Source organism: Hippoglossus hippoglossus, chromosome 15, assembly GCF_009819705.1.
Source record: "Hippoglossus hippoglossus isolate fHipHip1 chromosome 15, fHipHip1.pri, whole genome shotgun sequence".
Lineage (NCBI taxonomy): Eukaryota > Metazoa > Chordata > Actinopteri > Pleuronectiformes > Pleuronectidae > Hippoglossus > Hippoglossus hippoglossus.
The window spans coordinates 8,097,560-8,110,813 of NC_047165.1; the positions used below are offsets into that span (position 1 = coordinate 8,097,560).

Here is a 13,254-nt window from a genome sequence, read left to right on the forward strand (position 1 = left end):
CTTATCTATTTATTCATTTAATTTTTGTAATTTTTAATTTTTGTATACCACATTTTTAAGGAAACGTACCACATCTGGTGCCTTCGATCATTCAGTTTGGCTAACTGTCCAATTTTTGTTAACATGTTAAAAAACACTTGAAAATCGAAAAAAAATTGAAGATCATCCCTATATTGTAATTTATTTACAGAACATCTCATAGTGTCTCTACAGGGAAGCATTTATCCTAGATTAATGGATTACCTTGTAAAAATTAAGTAAGAAAAAAAGGTGTAGAATTTAGAAATAAATTATTAAACTGGCACTTTGTAACACACATGAACCTACAGGTGTCACCGGTCACTTTCTGCGACTAACTCAGAGAACTCATGCATTCGTTTTTATTCCATTCGATGAAACAATACATTTATAAAGAAAAACTAGATACAAAATAAATAGGATGAGATGATCCTGCTCGTTTTTTCATACTTCAATACTTCTCTCAAATCAGGGATCACAATGTGGGCAGATTTTATTTTGAAGCCCTTCAGCCCTGGAAAATAATAAAAGCAAACTAAGTAAATTCCATATCTGCACCATCCCATCAGTCCATCACGATGGTTTTGCTTTTTGATGCCACAAAATTGTTCAGAAATCAAATATTGATCCAGGTGTTTTTTTTGACAGGGTCCAGGCGAGACATTATGTCCAGGATGAAACTAAGGCTGACATTTTACAGTTGGTGGGTTATTTAATTTGATTCAATTTATTTAATTTCATTTATTTAGTTGAGGTAAAGTTACAAGGGAGCAGTGCAGACCCAAGGGGAGGAGGCTGCAGTGAGGAGAGGGAGGGGACACTCCTCTCAGCTTCTGTTCAGTTTGACGCAGCCAAAATAAAATAACACTGATCAGTAATAATTCCTTACAAATTAAATCATATTTTAAGTTATAAATATCATTATGATGCATTTAAAAAAAATTAAAATAAAGGTTTTAACATCAGAGGCTGTGAGGAGGCTCCACCTTCACACTGTCATCAGGTGACAGGGTCCATGCAGGTTGCAGAGAAACTACAACCGTGATCCCTTTTAAATAAAACAGCAGAGCTCCACGAGGCCTGATTCACTCGTAGTTTATTCATCGTGTGTTTTAGAGGTTCAACCTGTCTCCAGTGATAATGGGCTAAAAACACGTGAAAACACTATTTACACCATTCCAACAAAGCAAAATGTTGAAATTAAAAATTCAACAAATGAGATTTTGAGTAAAAAATCAACCATAAGGGACGCACGTGGATTTCTCAGTCAGAACAACCTTTGGTTCACGGGCAATTTTCTATTTTCACGAGTGGGCTAATACAGTTATCGGAAATGAATCAGTCAGCTCTAAACTCTATATGATGACCTCATCAAGAGACAAAAGGTTCATCCAAATATCGTCAGATCACCCAAGTATTGACGCGCACCTACCATTCACACTCAACACGGCCCCATTACTGCAAATTAATAGATTAGTATGGCATTATTCCTCTGGCACATATCGATCCGCAAACGTCTGCAGCGCATTGCGTCAAGTAAGAGCAACGCTCGCATGCTCGCCGCTTTCGGATCAGCTCATGACCTTGATTTGCGCGCATAAATTGAAAAAATTACCACTCGATAATTTCCATTTGTGCGACATCTTTATGTAAAGGAGAAAAAAGGGAGCGGGGGCCAAAATCAGATAAAGCACATTTGCAGGGGAAGGGGGCAAACGGACGTGACCGAGGACTTCGCTCAGTGTGTTGCATTAAAATGGAGAGCTGACTGGGTAATGTTGAGCATCCCCCTCGTGGTTTTAATGCCAGTTTGGAAACACACAAGTGGCCCTGACCACCCTGCGCAATGCTGGTCTCCTCTCTGTCGCTGCTGGGCTCTGCTCACATGAGTGTTGGGCGATAATTTTTTCGACAGAGAATATTAAAGGCTGTGTACACATATTAAAACGTTTGTGTGAAGAACAGATTCTGGCTGTGCTTCATGGAAAGAGGTTTTCTGAAGTCCCTGGGGGTTGACAGAGGGTTCCCCTGTACCAAGACTGAAACCATGCGAGTCCAGTGTTATCAAGAGATTGATAAGCTTAAATGCAATTGCACATATTCAACTTTTAACAAATCACATCCAAAAACATACGATCCTCTAATCCCTCCCTCAGGCAAAATGGTGACATATGCGTAAAAGTTCATTTAAATCCCCTTTCACCTTCCATTCCCTTTGGTCCTTAGCCTGCCCACACCCACCCTGCTATAGATGATGCTATTTTGTTGGTGCCTCCTGGGGATCAGGGGCCACACAGGAGTGATCCGAGCACCTCGTGTGTCCCCCAAAGCCCAAAGTGTTTGAACAACTCTTTTTGACACATCTCGAAAGAAGGAAATCTCGCTTTAAACCCATCCCATTTGCTTTCCTGATTGAATGCGAGCATCAGATTTTCATCAAAGTTCTATTAAGTGAAACATAGGTTGCGGGGCACCGTCTGATTGGAACAGTTTAAATTTTAATTGTGTTTTTAATTTGACATATAGTTGCTGTGAAGAATGACACCGAAACGCCGAGGGGCGGTCGATTTTCTTAATTTCTCCCCGAGGAATTGATGAGTCTATCAGGGCAGTAGATTGGAAAGCCATTAAAACTCAATGGTTAGGTTGTTAATTGGAACTTGATGGATAGGAGCCCTTGGATAGGCTGTGCTGATCCAATCTTCCTGACTTTGTGTTTTCCAATAAATTACCCAGTTCATTTCCACACTTAGATTACATAAATTGTACACCTCCAGGGCTCGGGCGCTTTGCTTGCGTTTACAACTCTCTCTCTCTCCTCCCCTCTCTCCCTCTCTCCCTCTCTCTCTCACACACATGCGCGCACGGACGCACACAAACGCCCCGTGAAAAAAGAGCAGGCCTCGCTTTCCTGAATGAAAATCGAAACATAATCAACGTTTATACTTAGAAAATTTATTGATATCATTTTCTCTGGTAATTTCCTTATTCTAGACCTGGACACGCCATATATCATAATACACGCGTGTAAAGGCTCTTTGTTTAATATTTATCGAAGCTTGATTCCCAGATCAGAGCGCCTCATAACTTCATCTGTCTTTCTCAGACCTTTCTCTGCTGCTAAAGATCTTGTTCTGTTATTGCGGTAGGGCGGCCCATACACCACCTATCACTGTGATAGAGCACGGACTTAGGGCCTCGCTCGTTTGGGCCTCACCGTGCAGCCAGGGCCCCGGTGAGACTGCAGGGAGGGACATTTCCATAGAACACGGGACGCCACTGCTCGGCCTATAAAAACGCCGAATCGGAGCCCCTGACATAAAAAACAACAACGCGTGTAAATCACGCTCTGCAGCCATGTGGTGTCCACTGTCTCTCCGCGATGAAGCAATCTCACTTTGCAAAAGTCGTCTGAAAGTGATGAAGGCGGCTGCGCTGACAAAGGTCTTTGTTTGAAAAGAGCGGCATATAAAATAAACCCATTTAACTGTCATTGCAGATTTCACGCCTTATGTGTAACCACCATAAATCCAGCACCCGCACCGACTGCCCTCATATATTTGCCCCCCTTTCAGTAAAGCCTCCCCTGCGTGGGCGTTTTGTTAAGATCGTTTAGCAGCTGCTTGGCCCCGCTGCCAGTGCGCGATATTTACGCACGGATCCAGATGCGTCTGTCTGGCTGTTACGGTGATGATGACGACAGAATCCACCGTCAGCATCATCACCACCACCACCGTCATCATCATCATCATCGGCGGCGGCGTCTTCTCCCTCTTCCAGCCTGATTCCACACCGAATGCCGGTTGTGTGGCTACCGGGGGAAGAGCTGACATGATGATTAAAGCTGACCATTTGTAATGTGTCTGGGGCTCCCGCACAAAGCAGTAAAAGAGGGATAATGTGCCCGAACCGCCAGATCAAGCCCCGCAGCTGTCCCGCAGACACACACACACACACACACACACACACACACACACACACACACACACACACACACACACACACACACACACAGAGAGAGAGAGAGAGAGAGAGAGATAGAACATGGGTGGTGTGGTGGGAGGAGGTGGGATGCGCGCCCCCACCTCTCACAACACGCGCACGCAGCCCCCACCATCTCCAATCAATTAGTCAATCAATTAGCCGGCCTCCACTCCACGCGCGGCCATCACGAGGCAGATTAGCTCAGTAATGATCAAATTAATTCTTAATCGCAGATAATGGACGCGGAACGAGTTTATTATTTCCAGGGAAAAAGTAGTCGGGCCTCTGTGTTAGTTCCAAAGCTGTGCGCGTGTCACCGTCACTCAATTTAGGATATTGGTCTGCATGCATGAAGTCACCATCAGTTGACTGAAGCTTTCTCTGGTTGTACAGGTGACATGTTGCACATGAGCAACATTAGAGTAAACAAACTAAAACTGTAAATCTGTGCCATACCTGTGCCACATGAGCTGCAATATTCTAAAAGGCAGATTGAGTAAAAATCTAATATTATTATACATAATCTCATATTTTCTTAAGGAAAAATGTGACACTTAACACAAAAATTTAACAGCCACGTTTTAATTCATTCAAAACCATACTAGCTTTTGGGATAGACAGATTTAATGTTGTAAAAGTTAGAAAGAGGTAAATATTATGACCATGCTTATGTTCAAATTAGAAATATTACTGTAACTGCCAAAGGGCAGGGCTGAGCAGTGCTGGTCCCCCTCAGTCCCCTCGCTCTCCCCTTCCCATCTCGAAACAGTGACAGGAGTTTGAAATTTCCGGGCTTGTGTCGGAGGCTGCCATTGGCCCATGGAGGAGGTTACCTACATGCAAATGAAGCGACGCAACCTTGCTGCCTGCGATCCAGAGCGTGAGGAGGAGGACCAGGAATACACTCATGTTCCCCGAGCTCTAGAAAAAACAAGCTCAATGTTAAAACTCCACAATTAAACAGGCGAAGGGGGAAAAGGGGAGAGAGGGGGGACAAAAAGGCGCTTTCGTAATTTTTACGCACCAGAAAGCAATAACGGAATACAAGGGGGACAGACCGATTCAGTCAATACTTCAATACTGTTATGAAGCGAGAATGAGCAACGCAGAAGACAGCGGGAGCAAGTGCTCGTCGGGCCCGATTTCCAGCTTCACCATCCAGTCTATCCTGGGCACGCCGTCCGATGCGCCGCGCTCCGGGACCAAGGCTCTCTCCAAGGGTCCGCCGCCTCCGCCGCCGCTGCCTCTGCCCCTGCAGCGGAGGCGCTCGCTGTCGGTGTCCTCCTCCGAGGAGTGCAGCGGCGGGGAGGACTCGGCGGACTGCTTCTGCTCCGACACGGGTCACAGCGAGCCATGCAGCCGAGCGCACAACTTCTCGTGTTTAGGTGAGGATTACTATTCTTTTCTATTTGACTATTATTGTTGTTACTGTCACTGCCAAATTTGTGGAATAATAATATTATTAGGGAATGAAACAAATGGTTAAAGTGATACATAAATAATTACAAATATTTCTAGCACACATTTGTTGACACTTTACAGTTATTTATTTACACTATAAATGTCATGAAATCATGCCCAATTAGGTGCCTTCTTTTTTTTATATAAATAAACAACCAGGCCTGTTTATTGTTTTTGTTTGCACTTGAGCTCACATTTCATCAGCTTGTGTTGGTGACACTCACACGCAACTCATGCACTTCCACTTGTTTGTTATGTGCAGACACTATCGTCCTCCTCATCATCATCACAGCGGCAGAGGAGTGGAAGGTCGAATAATTACCTCCCCCTGTCTTTCCTCTCGTTTCAAATTTAATTGAGCCCGCTAATTGATGAAACCTGTTTCCAAAATGGCTGCACTACACGTCGTCAATTGAGCGTTAAATCCACGGAGCGGGGGTTTAATTAATAGCTTATACTGTACACTCTGGGTTGTTTATTTAAAAAAGTCACCGGCTCGCAGCAGCAGTCGATTTAACAAGTCAGAGTTCACACTTGACGAACTCTCCAACTGAGTATGTTAAAACAATGTAATATGATTATTCCCCCCCCCCTCTCTCAGTAAAAAGCATGGTGGAAATATATTTATTGTGCCTCTCTCCTGGTGGTGCGTTCAGGTTCCGCTAAAGGACTCATGCCTGGGAGCGGCGCGCTGGCACGGCGGCCGCACCTTGCGCACCAGCCTCTGCTGAAGGACTATAAGGAGGAGCAGGAGCGGCCGTGCCGCCAGATGTCACCGCTGTCGGAGGAGAGACACTCGGACGGCGCGGACAAGCAGGGCAACTCGTCCAAGAAGAAGACGCGCACGGTTTTCTCCCGGAGTCAGGTGTACCAGCTGGAGTCCACCTTCGACATGAAGCGCTACCTGAGCAGCTCGGAGCGGGCCTGCTTGGCCTCCAGCCTGCAGCTGACGGAGACTCAGGTCAAGACGTGGTTTCAGAACCGAAGGAACAAATGGAAACGGCAGCTCTCCGCCGAGCTGGAGGCGGCCAACATGGCCCACGCCTCCGCACAGACACTGGTGGGGATGCCGCTGGTTTTCAGAGATAACTCCTTACTGCGCGTCCCCGTCCCGCGGTCTATCGCCTTCCCGACGCCCCTGTACTACCCGGGGAGCAGCCTGTCAGCGTTACCTTTATACAACCTGTACAACAAGATCGAGTATTGATTGACTCTGCTGTATGTGCACCACTGCAGTCCACGTAAAAAAATACACACATTACTACAATACATTCATATAAGTGTCTCCACATTAACCCCTGTATATCAATTGTACCACTTTATTTGTTAAAAGAAAATTATTATGCAGCAGCTGTGCGTCTCACGAGAAAGCCACCAAGCTTCCCTATATGTATAAAAATACACCATGTGTATAATTAATTATAATAATTTTGTACTTTTATTTTATTTTTTCTTCTTTAACTGGTAAAACACTGGAGTTTAGGATTCATATCACGGTCGAGAAAATGTTTTTATTATTCATCACTGGTTTGTCAAACAAATTGCAAAAGACCAGTCAGTCATTTTATTCCACCTGACAGGAACTAAAACTGCTGACAGGAAGAGAACACTTCTTCCATTTAAAGGGGAAAATATCATTGTTTCTATTGTAATTTAGATCTTCAATAATAACCTTCTCATTCAATAAATTTTCTATTTCAGTGAAAATTGGGCTGGCTTGGTTTTATTTTATGCACTGTTCATTTTTGTGTGCTATAACTTTACTATTAACACGACTGGAATTTTCACACGGAAGGTAAACATTTTGTGAAAAAGGCAAATGTTATTTTATTACTCAATTATGTCACAATTTTTTTGTCCCATAAAGAATCATACAAACACATTCTAATATGAGACATTAATAACCCATGATAATCTGCTATATTAAAGGACTACTATACCTTTATTAGCTGCACTTTTCACTAAGTACAAATTAAGAGAGGAAAAAGAGCTGGTGTGAAATTATATAAATATTGTATTTTACATTAATGTTGGCTCTTCTTTACCTCTTATCTGGTTGTTGACAGGTGTATTTCAATTTCATCTCTGGAAGTTTTTAAAGGGATGTAATGTTGAACACAGTCGTCCCTCTGCAAGACTCGTACTGTAGCTTCCATATTTGTTTGACTCCTGAGCAAATGAGCCTGCAAGCAGAATAAAATATGTTAAATTGGGTCTGAACCCTGCAGATGTTTTCATTGTACAGAGACTTTTAAAGTCCTGCTTTCAGATAGATTTTGAATTTAAAATCATCGCAACTGAACACGGCACTCTCTAAATCAAGAGGTTGATAATATGAGCAATTTTTCCTTAACACATTTATAAATAGAGGTATCTAAGACGTAGATGAAGGAGGGAAAAGTCAGGCACATACTATCACAAGCCAATCGTGCCTTTGGGCGGGATCTTCTCTCATTTGAAGTCTGCCTCCCGCGGCTCTCCAGCATCAGGCCTTGTAAGAGGAAACCTAATAAAGAGGCATATTGTCAAAGTTCAAGACTCTTGCTGTCATTAATCGAAGCCGTTCTCTCTTCTCCATCCGCGTAATGAGTGACTGTATCAGTTACACTTGTGACTGTCCTGCTAATTCAGAAGCCAGTTGAGATTTCCACTAGGGTCCAGCGCAGCGAATCAATTCACACTGTCAAAGTTTAATTCACTAACTCATAACAATTCAAACCCATGCAAATACAAAACAGCCACCTATAGACTCATGCACTCACTGCCGAGCACACACACACACACACACTCACCAATGTCCCGTGGTTGATGGGGAGCGATAAAACTGTGTCATGTGGCAGCTTTTCTTGGGTGTCACATTATCTACAAGGGACCCCCACCACCAGCAGCAGCAGCAGCAGCACCCCCATGCAGCACCCACCCAACCCCTTCAACGCATCCCACCAATCTCTCACTGTGTGCTAATGGCTACATTACCTAGCAGAATCATGACTAGCTAGGCTCCGCTGCCCTGCAGATTATGCCTGACCCAATTTCTGCAACAGCCGCCCTGTGTTTCTGGGAAAATGGATAGCGTTAGACAACAGCAGTGATTTATGGGTAACTCTGGCAGCACCAGCGAAGAGGTGAGGTGCAGGGGGATGAATATGTGACAGATAGGAGAGGGAGAGAGAGACAGATAGGGAGAGGGATTGGGGACCGTAGCGCTTATGAAAAGGAGCAATAGCTTTGGTAGAATGAAGCTGTTTATTAGTTTCCAAGTGGTCATTATGTCATCAGGTGTGACGGCAATGCGACACTCTTTTGGATGGATGTTTACACCCCGCTGACTTGTGGGAAATCTGCATGACCTGTCACCTGAGGTTGTTTGATTTACAAGACAGGGCGAGAGAGACAGGGAGACAGAGAGAAAGGTGTGGAGATGAGCAAATAAGAGAATAAGAGAGAGAGAGAGGGAAAGTGAAAGGAGGAATACAGTAGGCGGGAGGTATATAGGGGGGAAGGAGTTCCATGTAACTATGTATCACTGCAATGGCAGGTGTGAATTACAAATTTTAATAGCCGGGCAATGAAAATGATTTGAAGTGGTTTAAACTGCAAAGAGACAGCGACTGGCATGGTGATGAAGATTTGTTGAGATGATGTGTTGTGCCTTAGGATTCATCAAACCTGCCTGGTAAGGTGAAAAGCAAGTGTAATTCACTCCACGCTGTAATTTATGATGGGAGTAATGGAAACTGTGGGCTACACACAGTGTGGAGAGGGAGCCGCAAAGACGGAGAGCACTGGGCAAATTGATTCTCGGGACAGTTTTTAGAGCATATTTACAGGATCATAATGAATTATACTAAAACCTGCGGATATCACCTCTTTTTACATCTTGAGATAAAATGATGGAGATCAAAACTAACTTAATAGAGATGCCATTACATTTAATCAGGCTGCAACAACATTATATATCACTTTGCTTTTTTTTAATTTATAATGTTCCCTCTACTTTATGAAGATCTCATTTTTTTTACATGTCCCATCCCTTCATCACTTATTTGGCTGAGGGCTTTTCAACTGCCTCCCAACATATTTACAGCCATTTGATTTAAAGAGGGTATACGGGCGTCATTTTAGAGTGGGAGGTTATGAAGTTTAACACCGAACGAGCAGATGCAGAGCCGCGGATCTGCCCCGAGACAAGAGTTTTAAAAGCGATCGCGATGCATTAAGCCAGACAACTCTCAAGACCTGTTTGCTCCCTAAATGAATTTGAGGGGAGCGTAACAAGGTTTTTGAGGCAGGCCCTGTCATCCACCGGCTTTAACCAGCTTCTGTATTTATGGGTTAATGGTTAAAAAGGAGAGCTTGGACCAGAAGCGATTTTTCATGATTCTGTTTTATATCAACTGGAAATGAAGGAGCTGAAGGGAAATTGTGTTTGCCCCCCCCTCCTCCTCCTCCCAAGCCCAAACCCTTTCTCCTTATCAGGAGAGGAGCATGCTACTGTATACGAGGAGAAGGGAAATGGTGAATGCAGAATATGGATAAAAGGTTTAAGGCTTAAAAACATTGAGAAGCTTTGAATGAAAACAGGTTTTAAGTTTGTTAAAAGGGGGAAACCAAGTTATCTTAAACTCATGGCTATTTTGAGATGTTTGTAACTCAAGATGAAATCCAAGCATTTGCATCCCCAAGTTAAACTCCCCAAGAACAATATTTAACCCCAAAAATCTGAAATGGGGCTTTAATGGCAAAATGCATTATGCTCCATTGTTAAATTACCAACCATTTCTTGAACTGCCCGATTTGAAGCCCCATTCGCCGTCCAATATGCATCAAACTATTTCAGGCTGCAGTGCGTGTGGAGAACTCGGCTATTACTCTAGAGATAAGTCCATTAGCATTACCTTTGACGCAATAATGGATGTGAGATACAATTTTCTGCTCTCCATTTTGTATTTGTAAGGATAATAGGGGGATTATCTTGAAGGCCTTATGCTACACACTCAAGAGGGAGACCACATGGAGGACAGAGAGCTCTGCAACAGTTGTTTTCACATCCTCCCCTCGCTCCCCCAGCCCTTCCCTCTGCTCCAGAGAGAGGCCGGGAAGATAAAGCATGTCATTATTCTATTAAAGACCTACAATTTTTGTAATGGGACTTGCAGCGGTCGGCAGAAGTGCAGGCAGCTTCTTCAATATCCTGGACATTATTTGCTCGTTTAGTTAAATGATGTTTCTAATTCCCTCATAATTACTTGTAATGAGGCTGTCTCCCTCATTTTGACATGGCTACATCTTAATACAGCATGGCATTCTCTTTTAGGAATAATTACCTCTCATGAGGCCGGGGAGCGAGGCTGGGGTTTGTTGTGCGCTGCACATGTGGCAAATTGGCTTGTTTCCTGCCATCTTCTCTTCCCGCAAATTGGTAAATTAAGTTTCTCGGCTGGAGCATCAGAACTGTTAAGTTTGCTTTCTTGGCTCCTTCAAATGATTGGCCACACTGACGGGGAGATATTCTGGGTTTTGTCTCATTAAATGTCGACTGTTTATTTACACAGTATCCTGTTTATTTATAGTATACAGCGAATGTTACGGCAGCAGCTGAATGAAGGGAACATTTTGTAAAGGGAGCAGTTTTTGAAATGATTACCTCCTTATTCAGTCGTGTATTCCAGATCACAGAGCAACAACTATACGTAGAAGAATTATAAAACAACTCTTAATCTTAAATCTTTTTTTATTTTGGACAATTTTACATGATTCATTTTTAAAGAGAAAGGCTTAAAATCTGAAAGTTAAAACTGTAGTTAAATGTGATTTATAATAAATTAATTTGCAAGGAAATCCACATAGGCAGGTAGAGCCATAAAATACAGCTGCACGGCTGCTGTGTCAACAAAGTCAGCAGAGCCTAATTTCCATATCATCAAGGGAACTTTTTTTTATTTTTTTATCTCAGGGATAATACAAAAACATTTGCATATCAAGAAGTTTGAATTTGAAAAGGTAAAAGACAAAGTATTTATCATCCCAGCTTTATAATGAATTTCCCTCTCCAGTTTGCTGTACGTAAGCAGACCTGTCTGCGATGTCCCTCTGAAATGATCCTGCTGCCGTACTCCAACCGCAGCCGTCGCGGGGTTGGCTGAGGGGTTTTTATTTCTAAGTGCTGATGTGTCGCAGACAGTTTGGCTCTACAAGGGCCTGTTATACGCCGATTAAAGAGAGGGAAGGAGTGCTCCCGCAGGGCGGCCTTGTACATTTACCCTGACCACAAAAAGGTCTAACGTTTACGCCCCAGTGCTGACATGACCTTCAAACAAGGTCCCTCTGCTGCCTGGGTAGATACTGGAACTGTCTGGAGGAGACCTGCAGTGAAACGAACAGACAGACAGGAAGAAATCATATCTTTTGTATCAGGAGTGACCTGCCATATCCTGAGAAGTCAGAAGATACGGCTTTCATTAGGAAATACAGGAAAGGGTAGTTATTTTTCCCACTGATAAGTAAAATGTGATTGTGATTTTCCAAAAGGCTCTTGTCAGTTTCAGTGAATTTCGGGAACATGATATAAGAAAGATCTTTTCTCCATTAAAATTGCCTGCGTTGAACAAACTGATAAACACAAATGGCCACTAAATAATTCAGAACTAAATCCAGTCATCAGTTGGTGGGAGACAAACACATTACTCGCTTATGTTTTTATTTTTGAGAGCACAGAGATTTTCAAGTGATCCTCTTGTCTTCGCTGGGTCAGTGATCTGTTTGTTATGAGATTTGATATTGAGCTCTTTTTAATATTGAGAGTTTGGGATCTCTTTGTAAAGACCAAGTGGTCTCTTTCAGCTGCAGGGGTCTGGTGTATAGAGAGATGATCTGTCACTTCAGTCTGAGGCCGACTGCTGACCACATAGCCTGCAGCACAGCAGCAGGGAGCACAATGAAAGCAGCACACTATCACCTGACAGCTAATTAGGGATCACTCCCCTGGAAGGGAATACATTGTCTTTGAGGGAGTGAGAGAAAGAAAGCAAGAGGCTGCTGAAATCCATGTGAAGTGTCAGTCAAAGCCACATGGCACCTGCTATTTGTAAGGGAAGAGAACTCCGTGGATTTGCTGATATTTCTGGTTACAACTTGTACATTGTTAATGCTCTACCACTATGATAGTAAAATAAGTGAGCTGGCTTTAGATAGTTCAATATAAACTGGTTTGGTCCCACAGGTCCCACAGGAGTAAACTAAAATATCTCAACACTCATGTAGTCGTCTATTAATCTCACACCAACTGTCCCTAATTTTGTCTGTCACTCTGCCCAATTTGTGCACAATAAGTGTGTGTGTGTGTGTGTGCACATATATGCACAACCAACATGATGAGTCTATGGTTTATCCAAGAGACCTGGGATTTCTTTGAAAACACATTTGTAACCATTAGTTGAGTGTAAGGTTTCATGTGCAAAGTGCATCCTCTGGACTGGTGTCAGAGTTTCTGCGGGGCTCTGCAGCAGCCTCTCTTGGAGGACAGTGGCAGGAGAAGGAGGAGGATGGAGGTGGCGGTGGTGGTTGAGGAGGGGGAGGGGGACCACTGGAGCCGAGGCGTCCCACCAACAATGCATCATGGCAAGCAGTGTGTAACCTGAGCCCCCCCTCTGGCCCTGGTGAGGCCTGCCCCAGCGCACTCCCTCCTGACACCCTTTGCACCCCCAAGATGCTTCTAATGAGATTTGGTCAGCGAGAAAACAGCTCTTCAAAAGAATCGTCGTCACATTAGAAAGTAATTAGCCCGGCCTG

At 43.6% G+C, this 13,254-nt stretch overlaps 1 protein-coding gene and 1 long non-coding RNA gene across 2 annotated transcripts in view; one reads left to right on the top strand and one right to left on the bottom strand.

Moving 5' to 3' along the window:
- Positions 1-4,890: 4,890 nt before the first annotated feature.
- On the top strand, positions 4,891-7,170 carry hmx2 (H6 family homeobox 2). The gene is made up of 2 exons (XM_034609154.1): positions 4,891-5,387; positions 6,120-7,170. Exons 1-2 carry the CDS (start codon positions 5,099-5,101, stop codon positions 6,668-6,670), a joined length of 840 nt encoding a protein of 279 aa, XP_034465045.1. The 5' UTR covers positions 4,891-5,098; the 3' UTR covers positions 6,671-7,170.
- A 107-nt stretch (positions 7,171-7,277) lies between these two features.
- LOC117775748 overlaps positions 7,278-13,254 on the bottom strand; it is an 82,260-nt gene continuing 76,283 nt past the window's right edge. The window contains exon 5 of the long non-coding RNA XR_004616317.1: positions 7,278-7,969. This is a non-coding gene — a long non-coding RNA (uncharacterized LOC117775748). The remainder of the gene's footprint in view (positions 7,970-13,254) is intronic.

Excerpts from the sequence above, each read along its gene's own strand:
- hmx2 (XM_034609154.1), top strand. The coding sequence starts at position 5,099 with ATGAGCAACGCAGAAGACAGCGGGAGCAAGTGCTCGTCGGGCCCGATT. Across the intron at positions 5,388-6,119 it reads GCACAACTTCTCGTGTTTAG|GTTCCGCTAAAGGACTCATG; the intron begins GTGAGGATTACT and ends TGGTGCGTTCAG.